This window comes from Palaemon carinicauda, chromosome 24, assembly GCF_036898095.1.
Source record: "Palaemon carinicauda isolate YSFRI2023 chromosome 24, ASM3689809v2, whole genome shotgun sequence".
Classification (NCBI taxonomy): domain Eukaryota; kingdom Metazoa; phylum Arthropoda; class Malacostraca; order Decapoda; family Palaemonidae; genus Palaemon; species Palaemon carinicauda.
Window position 1 is genome coordinate 82,050,835 of NC_090748.1, and position 21,211 is coordinate 82,072,045.

At 36.5% G+C, this 21,211-nt stretch overlaps 1 protein-coding gene across 3 annotated transcripts in view; it reads right to left on the minus strand.

The window, feature by feature from the left end:
• The window catches only part of Top3alpha (topoisomerase 3-alpha), a 238,872-nt gene that overhangs the window by 35,752 nt on the left and 181,909 nt on the right, over window positions 1-21,211 (minus strand). For all 3 annotated transcript variants that reach the window (XM_068348241.1, XM_068348242.1, XM_068348240.1), the window contains exons 10-15: window positions 19,086-19,290; window positions 17,180-17,360; window positions 12,011-12,098; window positions 9,937-10,029; window positions 5,391-5,552; window positions 201-363 (exon numbers count right to left, since the gene is read on the minus strand). In XM_068348241.1, coding sequence (XP_068204342.1) covers window positions 201-363; window positions 5,391-5,552; window positions 9,937-10,029; window positions 12,011-12,098; window positions 17,180-17,360; window positions 19,086-19,290 — 892 coding nt within the window. The remainder of the gene's footprint in view (window positions 1-200; window positions 364-5,390; window positions 5,553-9,936; window positions 10,030-12,010; window positions 12,099-17,179; window positions 17,361-19,085; window positions 19,291-21,211) is intronic.

A 21,211-nucleotide genomic window follows, 5' to 3' on the forward strand; every position in this document is an offset into this window, starting at 1 on the left:
AAATTTTGGATTCTTATACAACAGTGAAAATGTAGAATGTAAGCATAAGTGGGTTTGATTCTGATCCTTAGTACCACAAAGTCCAAAAGAATACAATGTGACAAAAACAGTGAAACATAACATTGAAAAGAATAACATTATTTTCCATGAAATAAAAACTACTTCACCAGCCAAAATTAGAAAATATTTCTGAACTGTACCTTGCCCGCTATTCCTGTTCTGTGATGAAATTGGCCTAATGTCCAATGTTTCCAAAAAATCTGGATCACAGCCACCTAAGCAAGTTTCATAATCATCTGGAATATATGGCATATACGATCTGGGTTTGAATTTGAACCGAAGCTTCTTTGGGGATCCAGCACACTGTTTAAATAAAAAGAAAAAGACTTAAAAAACAGCTTTATTAATAAAATTATTGACACTTAAACCTATCATGCCCAGACATTAAGAAACAGCATTTGGTAATTCTGTACAGTGAACCCTCGCTACTTCGCGGTTCGACCATCGCGGATTCACCACTTCGCGGATTTTTTCCATAACCCATATATATAGTAATATATATATATATATATATATATATATATATATATATATATATATATATATATATATATATATATATATATATATATATATATATATATATATATATATATATATATATATATATATATATATATATATATGTATGCATGTATTTATGTATATATGTAGGTATGTATATGTGTATACATATAAATATATATATATACACACACACATATATATATATATATATATATATATATATATATATATATATATATATATATATATATATATATATATATATATATATATCTATATATCTAAAGTAGGAAGATGTGATGTAGTTCTAAGGGAAAAGTATGGGAAATATGTCTGGGTAATAAGCAAAGCTCTACCTCCAGTTTGTTTCTACATTATGATCAGAGATAAATGTAAACAAAACATTGGTTGCCATTTTTTATGGTGCTTTTTAGCATGTTTAGGAAATGCATGATATAAAATCACCTTTAATATTTGTGCCTGTTTTAGTTTAGGGTACTGTAGTACATGCATTAAGTGTTCTGTACATTAAAGGGTAGTTTGTTAACAGTACTACGTACAAGGGAAGGTTTTAAAAGTCTGAATATACATGTTGAATAAATAGGTAAATATGGTGTCACTACTTCGCGGATTTTCACCTATCGCGGCCGCGACTGGAACCTATCTACCGCGATAAACGAGGGTTCACTGTATATTTTTTTCCACTAGCATAAAAATATTTAAACACTTTATAAAACTAGTAAGTCCTAGCGTTACAACGGTTAAGACTTAAAATGCTTTGTGGATACAAAGCTGCTCCCACAAAGGAGTTGTATTATCTTTATTTATTGTTTCATTTAATCATTCTATATCTATGTCTTCTATGTGTTTCTTTAGCCTTAAGTTATGTTTCTAGATCATGAAGTGTTTCATGTCCTGGATTATCACTCGACAACTACATTAGCATAGGTGAGCGATTTTGGTGCTTCCATGCGGTACTGTATTTAGGTCTGTTCCAACTTACATTAGAGCTTGAGTTACGACAAGTGTGGGAACGGATATCCATTCAAGCCCCTCCCGCATATAAGGAATTGTGCAGATAAGGATAAGATTACCTTAAACCCAACGGATGATAAATTTTCTTTCTAATTATAGTACTTGCAAATATATAGCTAAATACTCTGACTGAACTTTAAATTATATAAATTATACTTTACAGGTTTGGGTGGATGGATAGAGTGAAGGAAGCTCTGGGTGATAGGAGGATAGATGTGAGAGAGGCAAGAGAGCGTGCTAGAAATAGGAATGAAAGGCGACCGATTATGACGCAGTTCCGGTAGGCTCTGCTGCTTCCTCCGGTGCCTTGGATGACCGCGGAGGTAGCAGCAGTAGGAGATTCAGAGTTATGAAGCTTCATCTGTGGTGGATAACGGGGGAGGGTGGGCTGTGGCACCTCTAGCAGTACCAGCCAAACTCGGTTGAGTCCCTTGTCAGGTTGGGAGGAACGTAGAGAGGAGAGGTCTCCTTTTCTGTTTCATTTGTTTGACATCAGCTACCCCCCAAAATTTGGGGAAGTACCTTGGCATATGTATGTATGTATATTTTACAGTACTGAAATAATAATATAGTACTGTCTATTATAATTTCATATGCAATAATAGCAAAGTTTTTTTTACTAAAATGAATAATTTTAATACTTATCTGGGATTCATGTGCTATTCATTCACACAGAAGAGCTCAAATACCATAAGAAAATACATTAGATATTCATCATGTCAAATGATAGATCTTTTGCTTCCGATGGTAAGAAAGGTTGGTGTATAGATTGGGTTACAATAAATCATTTTCTTACTCTAGCCATCATTTTCATCCCATTCAATTGAAAATTGATAAAAATCACAAATAAAAATCAATCAATGTGAGACCTTACATGAATCCCATGTAAATATTGAAAAATTAATTAAAGTTTAAAAAACAGAATTTTAACGATAAAATTCATTATTTCTACACACATGATGTTCATACTACTACTCTCTTGAAGCCAGGTTTAATACTTATGTTCACTCTAAAACTAAGGAATTTCTCATTTTCTTTCCCTTTACCAAAGTATTAAGACAATCTGGCGGTTAATAGCAATAACATAAGTTTCGACTTCAGGACTGAAACAAAGTCCTGAAGTCAAAACTAAATTACTATCCTCTTGACATCATTTGCCATCATGTTATCATTAAAATTCACTTTAACGTATTTCTATGAACATTCCATGATGTTTATATCGCAGACTCCCACACTCTGATAACAGTGAGACAGAAAAGGAAAGATATAGTTATTACTGTATCAGAAAATTTTAACGTAATTTGTATTTTTCCTAACTATACAAACCTGAGTCCTACAGTATTATATGAATATGCTTTCATCAAAGCTAGATATTGTGGTAGTTAATGACGGGTGGTAGGGAAACCCCACCACCTCGAAAGGCTACTGAAGCTCTCACTTTGACTTTCAGCTTAGGACTTCTGGAGTGGTTGAGGTGTCTCACTTTGACTTTCAACCTAGGACTTCTGGGGTGGTAGAGATGAGAAGCAAAACTTAAAATTACTGTAAAAAGTAGTGAACAGTTCTTATATGAATACAAGACCCCATCCTTTAATAGGAGTCTTATCCTGGGGAGGAAAGAGGTCCTCTTCACCAAATTGGCTAGTTTACTATCCAGGGAAGTGTCAAAGCCCTTTGATCCTGTGCAGGAGCAAAAGTGATGACTCCTGTCAACCTCCTAATGATCTGGCCATACAAATGTGGTAGGAACTGATAGAACTGTCAAGGAAAATCTATATGTACACGTGGAGAATGTTTCGTCAGAATGTATGGTCATCATGAAAATGGGTTGCATACAATTGCTTAATGTAAGAAAAGTTTCTCAGTTATGTGGCTCCCACATCTGATCCAACAAACGACGGAGTGACTTCCACCCTAAAAAGGGGGGAAGAGAGAAAATGTAGAAGGAACAGTCACTCTACCTTTCATTTTAGCTTACATCACAACCGCTTTCTTAGACAAGATGTTTCTTGTCCCGTAAAGGAGCTAGGTTGCTCTCGAGCAACTATTTCCTTACCAAGAATATTAATATCAAGGAACCTGTAGGTCTACTTCTGTAGGTAATAGGCAAAGATGAATCTGTCGTTACCCCGACTCCTGTCTTTAAGATTTATGCCCCTGACAGCTCCTTGATTAGAGCTGTTAATAGAGCCAGTATATATGACTTGGTGAGCATGAATCTAGTATGGTCACTACATATCCTTGCCTGTAAGGAAAAGATATTTGGTTGTCTTCCACCGCCAGAAAGAAAGTGTTCTAGAATCTTCCTTTTTCCTACCCTTGTAGGAAGATTCATGGTGTTCTACTGGAACTAGAAGGCAATTCATCTTGGTTCCTGCTAATCACTTCTTGATCGGAAGAAATGAAGAAAGACTCGAAGTGGTGAATAGCTGGGTTCTAGGTCTTGAACACAAAAGCCAGAAGTGATATGATTTAGATCCTCTATCTAACCTTCATAATGACTTGTGACACAGGCAAATTTATGCCGTTTTCTACTTGTTTTGTCAGGACTATGCTAGCTGGGGACAATCTCAAGGATCGAAGCCTATTTGTCATCTGTCCCACAATTTCCAAACATGGATGCTTGGAAGGCCTGCGAACTCATAAAACGTTCACTGCAGCTTGAGCTCCCTAGAACCAAGTTGAAACTTTAATCAAAGGCTGAGCTGGATACCACATGGCATATTATCATTATTATTATTATTATTACTTGCTAAGCTACAACCCTAGTTGGAAAAGCAGGATGCTATAATCCCAAGGGTTCTAACAAAGAAAATAGCTCAGAGAGGTAAGAAAACCAGTAAACTACAAGGGAAGTAATGAATTATATAAATGTTAAGAACAGTAACAACATTAAAACATCTTTCATATATAGACTACAAAATCTTGAAAAAGCAAGAGGAAGAGACATAAGATAGAAAAGTGTGCCAGAGTGTACCCTCAAGCAAGAGACCTTTACCCTAAGACAGTGGAAGGCCACGGTACAGAGGCTATGGCACTATCAAGGACTAGAGAACACTGCTTTGATTTTGGAGTCTCCTCGAAGAGCTGCTTACCATAGCTAAAGTCTCTTCTACTCTTACCAAAAGGAAAGTAGCCATTGAACAATTAGTTCTTTAAGAATTACGTATTCTAGCACTTTTGAAATACTCGCTAGATTGTTTCATTACTTTACTGGGAGCATGTATCTTTTGAGGAAAAAAAAAAAATGTGATAAATTACTAGGGGCAACCATCAATAAACAGCTTCTGGAGAAAAATTAACAAGATCAGGGGAGGTTGATTACAGAAAATAGTTTTTTTTGTATACCCCATTGATGAACTGAGCATACACAAATCATAATTAACATATCACCTTTTAACATACTCTTTCTACTTTTATATCAAAGTAATAAAATGTCAACTCTTCTTGATTCATTTCTTATCTTCCTATTAGGCTGATGGCTAACGACAGAACCCAATGCTCGGACACGAGCGGGTGCCGACGACGACGACGATTTGAACATAGCTTCATATAAAATGTAAAACAATTACAGTACTTGAGCTACATTATAATAGTAAAAGTATGAAAATCACCCAAAACTACAATTGTTTCAGTTTCAGCAATATGTTTTATCAGGAGTCTGAAGCAAACAATCTAGTAATGCTATTAAACTATTCTAAAAAAAAAGGGAAAATGTAATTACATATTGTGATTAAAATCTTAATGCAACATGATGGAAACAAATTTTGAAAAGAAAATTAACTAACCTGAGTGCAAGAATCTTCCGAAACAGTGAGAGAAATGATTGTCTCTGGAAGCCAGATGCACATACGGCAGTTGGGAAATCCTTGGCAAGACAACATATATCCTTGTTCATTTCTTTTTTGCTTCAGAATGATGTCACAACCACACAAACTGCATTTACATACCTGATGAATGGAAAAAAAAACAATAAAGGAAGGTTGATATGTTAAGGTTGAATATTTAGATATAAATTCTTTTCTTTAAAGATGAATTTATAACAGCCTAAAATATATAATCCTCTATCATAAAATCAAAATATAATTACAACTAAACTATAAAGAGATTACAGGGAGCATAGCAATGATTACATAAAAAACAAATGCTGGACTAAAATCAACTACAGTATTTCAATACTGACCTGAAATTGATGTGTTATATCCTACATTATTCAAATAAAATAAAAAAAAAATAAAAACTTCACAAAGATGTATGCAAAGATAAGTATAAACAACGCCTTCCTCAGCCACAAGCAGCTTAATTTCTCATTCTTCTGAGGCATTAGTATCAGGGGCTGTAAAAATCACTCGGAACTAACTATGCGAGTCCTCCTGCGCAGATCGCCTGCAAGAATGTTCTTTTTGCCTGGAATATACCACGCTGACAGGAGGATCGAATTCTCTTCTGTCCAATGCAGAAACTGCACGGAAAGATGGCAAAGCTGCCAGGAAAAAGTACCTCCTTGCTTGTTTAGATATGTCACCACCATCATATTGTTGATCCTCAACACTTCAGAGTGACCTGAAAGTAGCTGTTGAAAGTGCTTGAGAGCTAGAAAAGCATCCCTAATTCCCAGGAGGTTTATGTGGCACTGCCAATCAGAATTGGCCCATAGCCAGGAGGCCATGTGTTGCAACAAGTGAACCCTCACCCTTCTTTTGACGCATCCACGAAGAGCATTAAATCTGGGGATAGAGAGAAGATCTACTCCCTTGAGACGGTTGGTGTCTAACACCCACCCACTCTTTGCTCTGATCCTAATGGAACCCAAAGGTCCAGAGGGGCCCTGTTTTGAGACCAGAAGGTCTTCAACTGCCATTGAAAGACCAAATGTGAAGGCCACTGTTCAGTACCACAAGCTCCATGGATGTCAGGCACCCAAAATAGGGGAAACCACAGACAAGATTGAAGCCAGTCTTGTGAGAGAAAGAGCTGAGCCACCTCCTCGAGTCTCTTGATTCTGCTTTGAGATGGAAACAATATTCCTTCATGGCTGCTTATTTGTATCCTGAGATATACAGTACCAGGTTTTGAGAAGGTTGTAAGGAGGACTTCTTGAAATTTACAACACCAAGGTCAAGGCAAAAGGCAAAGAGTTTGTCTCAATGTAGGAGAAGGATCTCCATCGAATCCGCAAGAATCAACCAATCGTCTAGGTAACAGAAACGAATGTCGTTAGCATGGGCCGAGGTTGAGACTAAAGTGAAGACACTTGTGAACACTTAAGGTGCTCAGGACAGACCAAAACACAGTACCTGAAACTGGTATATCTTTTTGTATAGAATTAATCTTAAGATACTTCCTAGATGCTGGATAGATTGAGATCTGGAAGAATGCATTTCTTAAATCTAGTGATCATGAAGTTCTGCTGTGTGCTAAAAATTTTTAAGTTCCGTTTTCTTTATAACACTTGTGTTCCTCAGTATCCTTAACATTTGTTGACATTCTATGCATTGGTGGGAATGTAAGAGTTGTTGTTGAACAAGAGGTTGATAAACATGTGCAACGAATATTGAGATTGTATGCAGAATCCTGATGTAGCCACTGAGATAGCATTAATGCGACAAGGACTACCCACCAGGATATGGTTTAAGAGAGAAGCAACCTGTATACCGTGAGTACTGATTGGACTTGGTAAATATGGCTAGCCCCATGCAGTTGATGCCCGTGGCACCATTTTCCCCAGAGGAGAATTCTAATGTAGCGCAGAAGTGGACAGATTGGAAAGAAAGTTTCAGTATAGAAGATGATGGTCAAAGAAGGTAATTTTGCTCCAACAATCAGATCTTGAGGTGCAACCCATTTTAAGGATCCTGGATGTTGCAGGGGACACATTTGATGATGCAGTTGCTGCACTGGATGATAATTTTATGCCTAAAAAAACATAGCTTACAAGAGGCCTGTTTACAGGCAGGCTTGCCAAGGTTCATCTGAAAGTATGGATACTTATCGTACTAGGTTAAGGAATTTGATTAAATCTTGTGAATATCCAGCTGCTGAAGTGAATTCAAACCTAAGGGAACAGATAATCGATAAGAGTTTTTCAAAGAAATTACGAGTTAGATTTTAAAGGGAGAGAAACTTGACCCTAAAAAACATGGTTGAAATGGCTCGGGCTCATGAAATGGCCGAGAGCCAGGCTAGTAAAATTGAAGAGGATACTGTGAGGCTTAGGCAAGATAATAATCTCAGAGTGAATAAGTTAGGTTATCAGCCCAAAAGTAGTGGTATTTTTTCAAACAAAAAGAGGAGGAAATACGGGACATTTTAATCATACTAGTAGGCCAAGAAATAATGTTAGTACGCCTTATATGAATCAAAGCTGTTGGCGTTGTGGTTTACAGGGTCATTGGGAAAATGATTGCAGTGTTGTTAGAGATAAAATATGCAGAAAAAGTGGTAAAGTGGGTCCTTTTGCTCGTGTTTGTAGGTCTACTGGAGATGTGGATCAAAGAATGGCAGTGTCACAATCTGGAATGGAAAAGTCCAGTGCAAAAAGTAGTAATGTTAATAGGAGTTTTGTTAGGGGCCAGAGATGTTACCCTGGCCATAATATGCATGATAATGTGGTAAAAGATGTCCAGTATGATCTAGAAGAAGACAAACATGAACATTGTGTGTTTCAAGTTGAAAGTCTTTGTAAAATATCTACTTTGTTTAATTTCAAAGTTAACAATGTATCTATTGAATTTTTTGTTGATTCTGGTGCTTCTTTTAATATTATCACTGCTTTTGATTTTGGGAAGTTAGGTATGTAATCCTTGGAGAATGTAATGAGCTATTATATCCTTATGATGTGAAAACCCCATTGAAGGTAAGGCGGGAATTCACAGCAAAGCTTGAGTCCCCATCTTGTAGTGTGTTGATGCAGATTTCATTGTTGTAGAGAAAATGTAATTGATAGTAACTTACTTGATACATATACAGCTAGGGCTTTGAATATGTTGAGAGTTGGTGAAGTAGTTAACCATGTGAATTCTGACACAATAGGTGATACATATACTGTAAAAGTTTAAGGTTGAAATCTAACTAATGTTTTTCAGGTTTTGCAAAGTTAACTGATTTTCAGTTGAAATTGCATAAAAATCATAATGTGAAACCAAGAGAACAACCATTGAGGAGGATACCTTTCATCATAAGAGACAAAGTTGAGAAAAAACTTAATTATTTGTAACATTTAGATATTAATAAGGCAGTGCAAGGCCCTACTGGGTGGATTTCTGCTCCTGTATTTGTTCCTAAGACTGGTAACAGAGATGAATTTAGGTTATGTGTTGACATGAGGAGCGTCAATGAGGCTATTGAGTCCTATTCCAACAATAGATGAATTGTTGGTTGATATGAATGGTACTGTATTTTCCAAACTAGATTTGGAGTGGGGACTCCACAAATTGAATTAGAACCTGATACCAAGAGAGTATGGTTAAAGGTTCATAAATCCCCGGTGATCAGGCTGGAATAGAACCGATGGTAGCCTGCTTAACAGGCTCCACGAGCCCCAAGAACCATGGCATGTCCCTCGCTAAAGAAGGGGGAGCCAAAGGAGCTTTTGGCAAGGTTAAATGGTAATCACTCTTACTCGAGGGGCTTCCAGTGGAAGCTGACCGAGGAGTGCCAGAGGGGAGAGTACAAGGTACTGGAGAAAGAACTTGGGACTTCTTTGACCTCTAGGATGACCCAGAGGGAGGAAAATCCCTTTTAAAATTCTTCTTCCTTCGCCTACTGTGCCGCTCCCACTGGGGGCATGGTCACTACTGACACTCGTTGCATGGAAAAGCCTGCGTGCAGGAGTGCTGTCTGCATGCAGTGCAAAGATGGTGAGGATCCATCTTAAAGGCAGACATAAAGGTGCCAAAAGAGCAGCCAGCTATGCCAAGGCAAACCCACATGGTTGCAATTCTTTTTACCACGCATACCTGAAAAGGAGAAAGGAAAAGCTAATACTGTAAGTTTTATGGCTTGTGAAAGGGGTTAACATTAGAGAGAGATGGCACATCTTCATTCTACCGAGCCAAAAACAAAAGTGAGGGACCTCACTGGTTGAGTGTGTGTGAGAGTTGGTTAATCTAACCCACCCGCTAACTAGCGGAGCTTCGTTGACACCTCGTGAAAAGGTTTATGGTTGTGAAAAGGTTTATGGTCGTGAAAAGGATTATGGTTAGATTCCAGCTCACACCATAACTTATATTCATAGTAAAGAACAGACAATTTGTATTAGTGTCAGAACAAGGACATAGGTCTTGCAAAACCTTTAAATGTCCAAAATGTTTTATCTAATACAGAATTACTTACCGGTGTTGGGAATACCATATCAGGATTGTCATCTGAAGGTCGTTGTGGTTCTTCATTTAAAAACTGGGCTAATGCAGTATCAATTTTTTCTGCCTGAAAGAATTTAGAATAAACATTACTAAGAGTCTTATCAAATAATGAAAAAGAAAAATTAAAAAAAAAAAAAAAGTAATTTTTCCATACAAACCCATCACTTTATGACTGATTTCAAGTACATCAACTATTTATTCAGCAACTATTCAGATGAAAAATAGTCCAGCTTAGTTAAATAAACCTCTGGACTCCAAAATTCCCAGAGACGTAAATATTAGTAATTTCAAGTGCTTGACTAGCCACCCTGCAAGTGACCTGGAGCTGGGAAAAGGATTACTTTTTTATGTAAATTGATGAATATGTACTAAAAAAATGTCAATTTTACCTGATCTTAAAAATTCAATTATTTTGGCATAAAATCCTATCACTTTTCAACTGTCTGAATAGTTATTCAAGTGAAATGAATCCTTAGAAACTGTCCATTGTGGTTTTGGAGGAAGAAAATTACTTGAAGGAGGTGACCAATCTTCAAAAGTTCTGAAGACTAACAAAGGGTCATACAATGGGATAATAACTTGTTTGTAAAAATACGGGCTATGCTGAGTAGCCCCTACTAACATCCTATACTATAGAAAATAATTGCCCCAGTTGTCATGAATAGAAGGAAAAGGAAGGAAATTGAGAGTCCCCTTCCTTTTTTACACCAAGTGATAATCAACCAGAAGCAGATGACCAACAGATATCTAGATGTGCTAAGTCCCCTGGGTACAAAAATGAAAGGGACCTCCATAAAACAAAATAATAATAAAGCTAATTACACAATAGTTTAGAAAGCCAGAGGTAGAAACAGCCCTCATGGTCCCCGACTTTTAATCTTGCCCAATCTTCAAGGGCACTATTATAAAGCCTTAAGATAGTTGTCCAGTCTTTCTACCTTTGCTGACCTTAGTATCAATCCCATGAGAAATCATGGACCATTGTGTCATCATAATTTTCATTATATAAAAAAAGAATTGAGCATGAAGACAGTATAATGTTTCATGACTTATTCTTATTTTTTTAATTCACATATTTTATACATTCATTAATTTTCAATGTTTCCTTCAAAATTATTCTTTCAATTTATAGTACCTAATCTAATTATTAGTTTTTCTACTTATGGTACTGTATTGGTATTTAACAATTTATGGCTTAAGTAATGAAAACAGACAAAAGAAATATTTCATTCCTTATTTGTGCGACAGGTTCCATCAAAGAAAGCAATGCAAACTTCTCTGGATTTAAAATTACTCTTAAAGAATCAAGAATTACAAGAAAAGCTAAAACACTTTTAGCCTGCACTAACTAAAGGACAACTTACTTGAGAACCTACTCAAGATGAGAGACATAAGTACTAATAATTTGAATTCTAGAGGTCTAACATCAAATTCATGCAAGCACTTTCAGGTTAAACTAGGCTACACTCCCAAGTAAGTATCATTTTGCAACTACTATCCTTATGACTAAAAATACTTTAAAATCATCCTGTATTTTTCTATCTATTACAAAATTAATAACAATCATGCTCAATGCAGCAAGGACTAGCTAAATTTTTTCCATAAACCAAGAGGTGGCCTGCAGTAATTGTCTCTCCTTTTAGGTTCGTTCGTTCGTTTAACGACGCCTTGGCTATAGCAAGACATGGGCTATGCACTAGGCAGCCTAACTCTTTTAGGTAAGACTTGAGGTATTTCTCCTTCACGTACAGAGGGCTTACTTTTCCTGGCAATATCTACTGAATTGAAATATCTACCCATGGTTTCTACCAAAGCATAGGATATACCTGATAATTTCTAGCTTATTTCAGCTTTGCAACAAGCACTATTAACTTATGCTACAAGTAAAAGCTCAAAATCTAATGATGAAGGGGCAGATAATAAACCGAATGAAAATATACAAGGGACATTTGAAATGAGAAGAGAGAAATGGAAGCCCTAGATTGAAAGAGCACTGTAATATCATTAACATTAAAAGGTGATTCAAATAAATTTTTGCCAGTTACCTGTCGTAAGGACTCTTCAAAAACATGACGATATTTTGCAACCTGTTCCTCCAAAACTACTTTCGGATCTTTTACTCCATCACATATCCTGCAAAATTAATCCCAACATAGTTCATTAAAAAATCATTTGACAGATGTAAAATTAATTTCAATATCATATTTTTCCATTAAAACACTACAGTAGTTATGTTTGACTTATAAATTCTGAATAATAGTTTGATATAAAAAAAAATCTATGATAAAATACCTTTATAATGCATTGAGAAGACATGTAATAAGACTATATTTAAAGCAAATTATCCTAGAAGAATTGTAAAGCTTCATAGATCTAAACCTTGAAAATCTATATTTTGCTATATTTCTATATAAAATCAAATATAGATTTTTAATTATAAAATCCGTTATTTCTATACTCGTATGATGTTCATATTGTTTCTCTCTCAATAAGCTTTGAAGTTGCAAACAAAATTAGAGTGCATATTTCATAAAGAAATGGGGTTGGGTTTTTTTTAGGTGACTGTATTTACAGTGGTGACAGTAGTACAGAGAAACTCATAGATCTGTAATGTACACTGTACTTTCACATTTGTCTTGTTCCCTACTGCTAAGATCCCTTCATTCATCTTGTATCTAAACTAGCAGACAAATAAGCTCTGTCAACTAGGGTACCAATAGTCACAATTCAGATGGACAAAGCATCACTGGGTTTACATAACAGAGCAACTTTGGTGCTATACTATCGCCAATCCTTGAAGTAGCATAAGACAAAAAGATTGGAGTGACTCTGGTTGCAGCTCTGTATTCTACACCAGCTCTAATCATGATTATGAATTCTATAGAGACTCTTGACAAAATTAGTCAAGGGAGATGGGCCAGCTCTAGACACATCTATTGATGCTAGCGAGTCTCTCTTCCAGGGGAGATCTGGGTGGTTGCACTAGTTGAAATGGATTTTGAAAAAGAAGCTAGAGTGGCTGGCTCTTGTCACAACTTTGCTTGATCAGTATTCTTGTCATCAGAGTTGGTCTAATCTACTACAGTTACTCTAGTAAAGAATTTAGTCATTAGACAATCTTCTACAATTAAAGAGGCTTGAACATGAAGACTGGTTTGCTTGTGGGCACTACTTTGATCCTTACCATGATTTGGCAGACTTCTGAAGTAAGGTAAATCTACTCTGGCAGTGGGTTTAGCTATTAGAGAGGTAGTGATTTGGGCTTCGAAACCACAGCAGTCTAGTGTATGGTATGATTAAAGGTGGTTCCATCAGTATGGGCTAAAGAGGTCTCTTATAAATTCATTACAATTTAGCTAACAGCTAAAAAGGGTCTCACTATTAAATCATATCCCTTGGGTGGGGTATTTATTCCTTGAATTATTTCCATGAACCATTGAGAGCTGTCATTCTAGAGAATACCATTAACCCTACAAGCTCAAGAGAGGGAGACACTTCCCTTCACCAAAATAGAGATAGGTAGGTAGTTTGTCCAAGATGAAGAAAAGAATGAATAAATACAGAAGTTTGTGGTACAAAAACTGCTTTCTACTGGCCATTGACTGGATTATTGAGAGATTCTCTTCATACTGTAGTCATAAGTCTGTTATAAGAACCTCAGTGGGCATTGCTAGTAAGAGATGAGTGTAGTGCAACAGCTAATGTCCCTCTGGATTGCTGCTCTTTCACTCTCCTTACTGGTATCTGCACTATAGTTCTGTATCACAACAGTATCTGAAACATTCTATTCCCAGTGATTCCTTTATGCCAAAGTTCTAATGACTACAAATTAACTTCAATTAAGATGAGGCTGTGTCAACAAATAAATCTTTACATGATGAAAGCTAAAAATAGCGGTGGGTGATTTTAGACAGGTAAAGAAGATCCTTCACATTACCAGCTTATCTGCTATCAACTATATTGATAACAAGGTCCACCAATATCCTCTAAGAATACTCCAAAACAAATGACAAACATTTGTATTCTCGTAAGAACCAATTCAAATTTCATCGAAGAGAATTCTATGTACTAATCAAGTTGTTGATTCTGTAGGGATTATATATAAGTGGATGGAAATCCACAAGCAGATTCAACAGTTTGGTGGGTCTCCTTGTGTTTAAGTGTACACTAAACTTTGACACAATGCAAGAAGTTGCATTGATCAGTCTGTCCTAAACTTTACTAGGCCTCATTTTTGTCTTTCTGAACCTTTTTCGTATAATGATAACTCTAACTACCAAGAAGCCAATGGCGTTTTTGTTTCTAAAGATAAAGCCGGAGATTAAAAATTCCTTAATGAAGAGGATGTTGTGATGTTGGTGAGCGCAAAGTTCTGAAAATAACCTTGTAAGGCATCGTGCAAGCAAAGGCCAATTTGTGATCATATACAAAATAAGATGAATAACAAAATGGTAGGTGGTGGTTATTATTGTAGATTCAGATTAGATCATTAGATCCAATTATGTGTTACAAAGATAATTCTAGGCTACAAACAATGTCATTACCTATCATCTTTGATTGACATTCACTAAAGTTCTATAATATATAGATCAGTTCTTACACAACAGATTTTTACTATCCACTATCTCAGGAGTTCTGTCCGGAATACTGAAACCTTTAAGACGAGCACTGGTGCCATAAGGCCTTACTTTAACATAAACTTATTTTGACAATCAAGATGTGAGCTTATTGTTAAGAGGATTTGCTTAAATTCTTAATGTGTTCAAGTGGTAAAAATTTTATTCAAATCTTTACCTTCTATATGGGAGTCAGAAATAACAATTTATAGTAATATGGCCACGAAGACAGTTCATTGTATGGTATACTAAACCTATAAAGTACTATAAAGTAGAGTATTTTAATACTTGTGTATAGTACTACTGTATAGCAAAAAAAATAGTTGTAAAGTTTTCAATTTTTCCTTGATCAACATTTTAGTAACTTTGAAATAAATACATACACAATAATAGCCTCAAGCTGAATCACTGACACCAGAAGGAATAATACCAATTCCAAGCCATCAGGGTCAGGGGAATAAGGCCGAGATGAACAAAACTTTTGTTATGGAAGATCACAACTTCCTTATGTCAAACTTGTCATTGCAGTCTGCATGGTCACGAGTAACGAACTTTCAGCTCCCAAAAGGAAGCAGCAAACACTAGGGGTTCCTCACGCACCAGCAAAACCTGAAAGGCTTGCCGATATAGATCTGAAGACTCCAGACCCCTGCAGCATACTCCTCGGAGACCAATCCAGGGGCGTAGACACAGGGGCAGCAGCAAGCGTTTCCCCCGAGGATACAAAAGCAGTGTGTAACAATATGCGAATGTTGTGATCTAGATTTTGTAAGTAATCAGTGTATGAATATTGTTTGGTATGCTGTCTAAGTTTGTGAATGATATCTGCTGTTTATGTTTGGATAAGTCACATGACCAGAGTCTCCCAAATTCTCCCGCCGCTCTCCATATGTTGGCTCGTCAATGCTATATAACTTTTTTAATAAACTAATGTTAATTATCCTCAGCTTATCAATGAAAAACCGTAACATGGTATCAGAAGTGGTTCTTATCTACACAGAAGCTGGATTAAGGAAGAAAAGAGGGTGAGTGACAAGTTACGGATCAGTTTGTTGACATACTAGGCTATGCCACTTGCAGATGTGCAGAATTTTTTCCAGTGGGCTAAGTTTTCTCATCACAATTAAGGTAGTTTTATACCATAAAGATGATGGACTTTAGTGCAAGTACTAATGTGGCCCTTAAATGGAAGAAATCTAAAGAAGCTTTTATTAGCTATGAAATTGCCATAAGCTTAGACAAGGAAGCTGACACATGAAGGGTAGCAATATTCTTGCATGTTATAGAGTTAGGGTTTGAGAAATATAATACACTGTCTTGGGATGGAGAGGGAGATAAATAAAGTTTTGAAGAAATTTTATACAGAATGCACGCTCAGATCAAATATAATCATGGAAAGATACAAATTTCTCAAGCAGAAACAAGAATCTAACGAAAGTTGTCACCAAATCACAACTCTGTTAAGAAGTTTATGCAAAATTTGCAATTTTGATAATGAAGAAGAAATTATCAGGGATCAATACATCCTCAATTTACGTGATGATAAGGCCAGGGAGAAATTACTGGATCATGTGCAGATGAATATGAAACCAATGACCTTAAAGAGGGCTGTGAATTTTTCAAAAAATTATAAAATGTAGATTAAGCAAAAGCAGCAAATGACTAGTAGCAATACTGAGGAAAAGGAAGTTATGTTGTGTAGAAGAAAAATATAAGTACACAAATCCTCAAATTAAGACTAAGTCCAATCATGCCAAGGAAATAAAAGATCGCAGGTATTGTGGTAGGACTCATAAAATTAGGATGTGCCCACGTGACCAAAGAGTTTCCCAATTCTCCCACGCTCTCCACATATTGGCTCGTCAATGCTGTATAACTTGTTTAATAAACTAATATTAATTACCCTCAGCTTATCAATGAGAACCCCTAACACAGTGAAAGACTTCACTGGAGTCGTTTGGGCACAGCACAATTTAACCATGACAAATGCTTTGCTCACTTCTTCCCCTTCAGAGCATACACCTGCTACTGCACTGGAGCCCACGGCCTGAAATCAACACAAGGGCATGCCTGTAAAGTCATTCCCCCAACAAGATACACACAGGGAGTGTGGCTATAGATGGTTTAGCCATAAACTGGCTGCAGCCTTCATCCTTCCCCCCAGCAAACACAAATTTCTTGCTTCCATTTCAGGGTTAACCAACATTCACTTCCTGCAAAACTGAAAGAAAATAAATAAGTTTGACAGGGGCTGTCTGTACTTCCATACACCACAACAGTTGAAACAGAAGTGAAGGCTCTCCGGCACCTTCACCCGCTGGATAACGGCTTGTTATATAACTTTAACGACCAATTCCATCTAGGGCTGAAACCATAATCCTTATTAAAGGATGCAGGTTTGTATGATGAGTAGGAACAAATTATGATTTCCAGGATAGTATTACAATCTGGAGACATCACCTTGACTAGAGTTATCCTCTTTTCTTACGTTATAACTATAATTTTCAATTGCCATCAAGAAGCAACGTTTTCATAAGTACAGTATTAAGCACAAGAATTTCAATACTTAGTTTTCAAGTAAATTGGCAGTACAATTACCGCTTCAAATCAGCTTCAAGTTCAGAGCGCAAGTGAGGTTTTGACATTTCAAATCCCATGGCATCATAGCCTTCGACTAAACCCATTCCAAGTTGACCTGGCACAAAGTAGCGATCTTGTAATCCCACATACATTCGGGACTTGATTGTTTCAATATGCTCAGCATGTGTTGCATCAGTTCCTGAAAATTGAAAACAAAATGTTAATATTCTAATGCAAGACTCAACCCTATTCATACAAGCAAACAAATAAAAATATTGAATAAATCTTTAAAGGCCTTGGCTACATAAGAATACACAAGTACGGAAAAAAAAAATTATTTATTTCAGCTTAGCAAGAAGGGTAAGAATGAATAAGAATGGTAAAACAAATACCTAGGTAATGTAAAAATATATGGATAAAAAGTACTTTACTGTAATATGAACAATATTGTTTTTCTGTTTATATCTAACATTATAAAACTTGGTTCTTATCCAAAATAATAATGAGAGATTGGAAGCCAATGAAGGCTGTTTTATGAGCATGAGCCCATACTGGTTTTTAGCCAGCTAAATCCAGAACAACAAAGTGAGGAAAGGAAAATGGGTTCTGCTGTAAGAAGACTAACTAATAGACTGACTGACTGAATGAATGAATGACTGATTGTGTCTATCTGTTGGTATAAAAGGGGCTCTAAACATATATTTAAAGAAAAACCAATAGACTTTGACAAGACTTGATGGAAATTTTCATCATTACTAACCAAGTCACAACCCTGATTGGAAAATCAGAATGCTACATGCCTAAGGGCTCAAACAAAGAAAGTAGCCCAAGGAGAAAAGGAATAAAGGGAATAGCAAATAAACTCACACAAATGCTAAACTACAACCCTGATTGGAAAACCAGAATGCTACATGCTTAAGGGCTCCTACAAGGAAAGTAGCCTGGGGAGAAAAGGAATTAAGGGAATAGCAAATAAACTCGCACACACACACACCTCTCTATCAGGAATAAGGAATTCTATAGAACGTAAGTTTCTATCCAACAAAAAGATTGGAGTCGGCAGCTGGAAATAAAACAGATGAAAAATACTTATAACAAGTTAGAATGAATGAATAAAAAAAAAATTCTGAGGATAGCCTAAATGAGACATAGTCAATATAAAAATCTGGATGTTGAAGAGCCACTATTCATGACCTACTTACAAGCCCCTGCCCTTGACCTACTTACAATTAAATATTTTGAGTGGTTTGGGGGGTTCAACTTCATGTCCCATAATTTTCACCATAAACTAATTCTAGCTATATATCTATTAAGAGATTTGGTGACCACAGCTCTACATTCTGGAGAAGAAATTGATACAAGAGAGTATCCTCTGCATAGGCAACGAGCTTGTCTTCTAATCCAAACCACACATCATGTGTATATAGTAAGAAAAGTAATGGACCCAGAAGACAACCCTGAAGAACACCAGATATTACTCAATCACTATGGTTCACATCAACAACTACTCTCTCATATCTATTCCATGTAATTACAATAATGATGTTAAGAAAGGGCCAACCTATTCCCATCCATTCATGTTTGAAAACAAGGGCTTCATCATTAACCAGGTCAAAGTCAGTACTAAAATTACGGCCAATGATACGATCTTCCTGACCACAATCAGGGGATTTCTTTCAGCTTACTAGGTCAATATTAAAACTTTTAAAAAAAGTATATACTGAATGAAAAAATGAAGAGAATAAAAGATAAAAATAAGAGAAAAGCAGATAAATAAAAACTAAGTATTAATACATCAAGAGGAGGTAGTCAAGGAAATTTTCATGATGAACTACATATCCAGAGTAAAAATTGTAAAACTACAAAACATTACATATAAAATAATGTTTCCACAAGTGGTTACTCAAGTCAAATACAAACTAACCAATGCCATGCTTTTCCATAAGAGCAATGAGATCAGCTTCTGTTAAGAGGTTGGGTGGAGAAGTCTCACCATCGACCATATCTAAAGAAGTCGGCATGAACACCTGACCGAGTGTGTAATGTGGCATGACTTTATCACTCCAGCGATCATATGGATAAACTTCCAGGTAATTCCTCTCCAGAATGATTAAACCATTTGCAGAGAACTGTAAAGAACATAACCATTAGTAAATTTATCAACAAAGATGATAATGACATTGATAATTGTGAGGATGATCTACATTACACAAAGAGGTGCCTAGTTATAGGAATTTTAATTTTTTTAGCAGTAAACACTGAAAGTTTGGAAGAAATTTTTATAATTACAAGTCTATTTATCTCAAGGATGATAATCAGATGCAGCCTACTGTTCAACATAAACGATAACTTGATTTCTATTAAAACAATGATTATAGAAAAAAAAAAATTTTCTCTGCCTCCTCCCATTTCTTTTACAAATGCACTAGAGCTTAGATCCTGTAACAAAATTGCCAATCGATAAGCATGGTGAGAAAATCAATAGACACAGCAACAAGATCTCCACAAAATAATAATTTGAGTTGTAATAGTTAAGAATGAATAAAATTATGTAAACAAAAAACAGACATAAAGTACTCCAACTTAAGGACACTAAGTTACGAATTTTCCCCTTCATTGAATTGGTTGGCATGATTAATGAGAATGAAGTGTTATAAGAGTAGCAAAAGGGAGTTGGTATTTCGACAGTATATTGGTTAAATTTACTTCATAAGTCACTGCATTGTTCAAGGTTTGGTCCAATTGATGCTTCTTAGAACTGCACTGGCATTGCCAAACACAGCCCAAATATACATCAGCAAGCTGTATTCTACAGTAATCCCTCGCCTATTGCTGGTATTCTTCCAATAGCCTTTGGAACTCAAACCCGTAAATGCAGGAAAAGACTAGCTTTCTGGGAAGATGTAGGAAATCTGATAGAAAAGTAGGCCATCAAAGATGTTAATAAAAATGTCTACGGCTTTACAACACCGTTTATGGTCCCCAAATCATCAGGTGCATGGAGACAGATTCTTGATGTATCAAGACTGAACAAGTTTCTTTACGTCACATTGTTTTCCATGGAGACATCATCCTCGGTTCTAGCTTCCATTCACAAAGACAACTGGATGTTCTTGATACGAGGGGAGTTTATTAAAGATTTCCCGACCCACTTCCAACAGACAGAGACAGACAAAACTTGGAACAGTTATTAGCCTTTCTCTACATTGGTACCTCCCAGGTTATGCCTTTTTCCCATTGTTTTATGCAACTTTGAACACCTTGTTTGTTAAAGTTGGTGGGTTGAGTCTCAAACCACGACTCCCCCTTGGAAATTAGTGTCATCATCTGGAAAACGTGTTCCCTTCAAAAATGACTTCATTGTTGGAAAGAGGTGAAAGTCAGATGGTGACAGGTCAGTAGAATAAGGGGGTGTGGAAATATTTCATAGCCACAAGAGTGCGCTGCTGTCTGGGTGATATGCAAGTTGTGGACTGGAGCATTGTCTAGCCGAAGTCGTACTCCTCTGGGCAGCATGATGCAACTTTTAAGTCGACAGACTCTCGCAATTTACCCAGTAGTGAAGCATAGTAGGTCCCAGTAACTGTGGCACCCTTGGCTAGGAAATCAGTCATCATTACTCCATGCTGTTCCCAAAAGATGGTAAGCATGATCTTTCCTTCAGAGGGTTGCATTCTTGCCTTCTTTAGGGGTGGTGAGTTAAAATACTTCCACTGCATAGTGATGGACTCATGTTTCATCCTGTGTGATAAGTCTGTCAAAAAAAGCTTCCTTGTTTTGTTGACATATGTCCAAAGGAGCCTTTGAGAAATCCACTCGTTCCTGCTTCTGAAAGGGAGTAAGGAGCCTGGGAATCTACCATGCAGACACCTTATGCATGTGCAAATGATCCTGAATGATTTTTTTCACAGACCCTACACTTATCTTCACAATTTGGGCTAACTGACGAACAGTTATACGGCGGTCTTCAAAAATGGCAGCCTCTACTTGATGTATGGTCTCTTCATCAATGGCAGAATGGGGGCATCCTGGAATGAGCACTGTATTGAC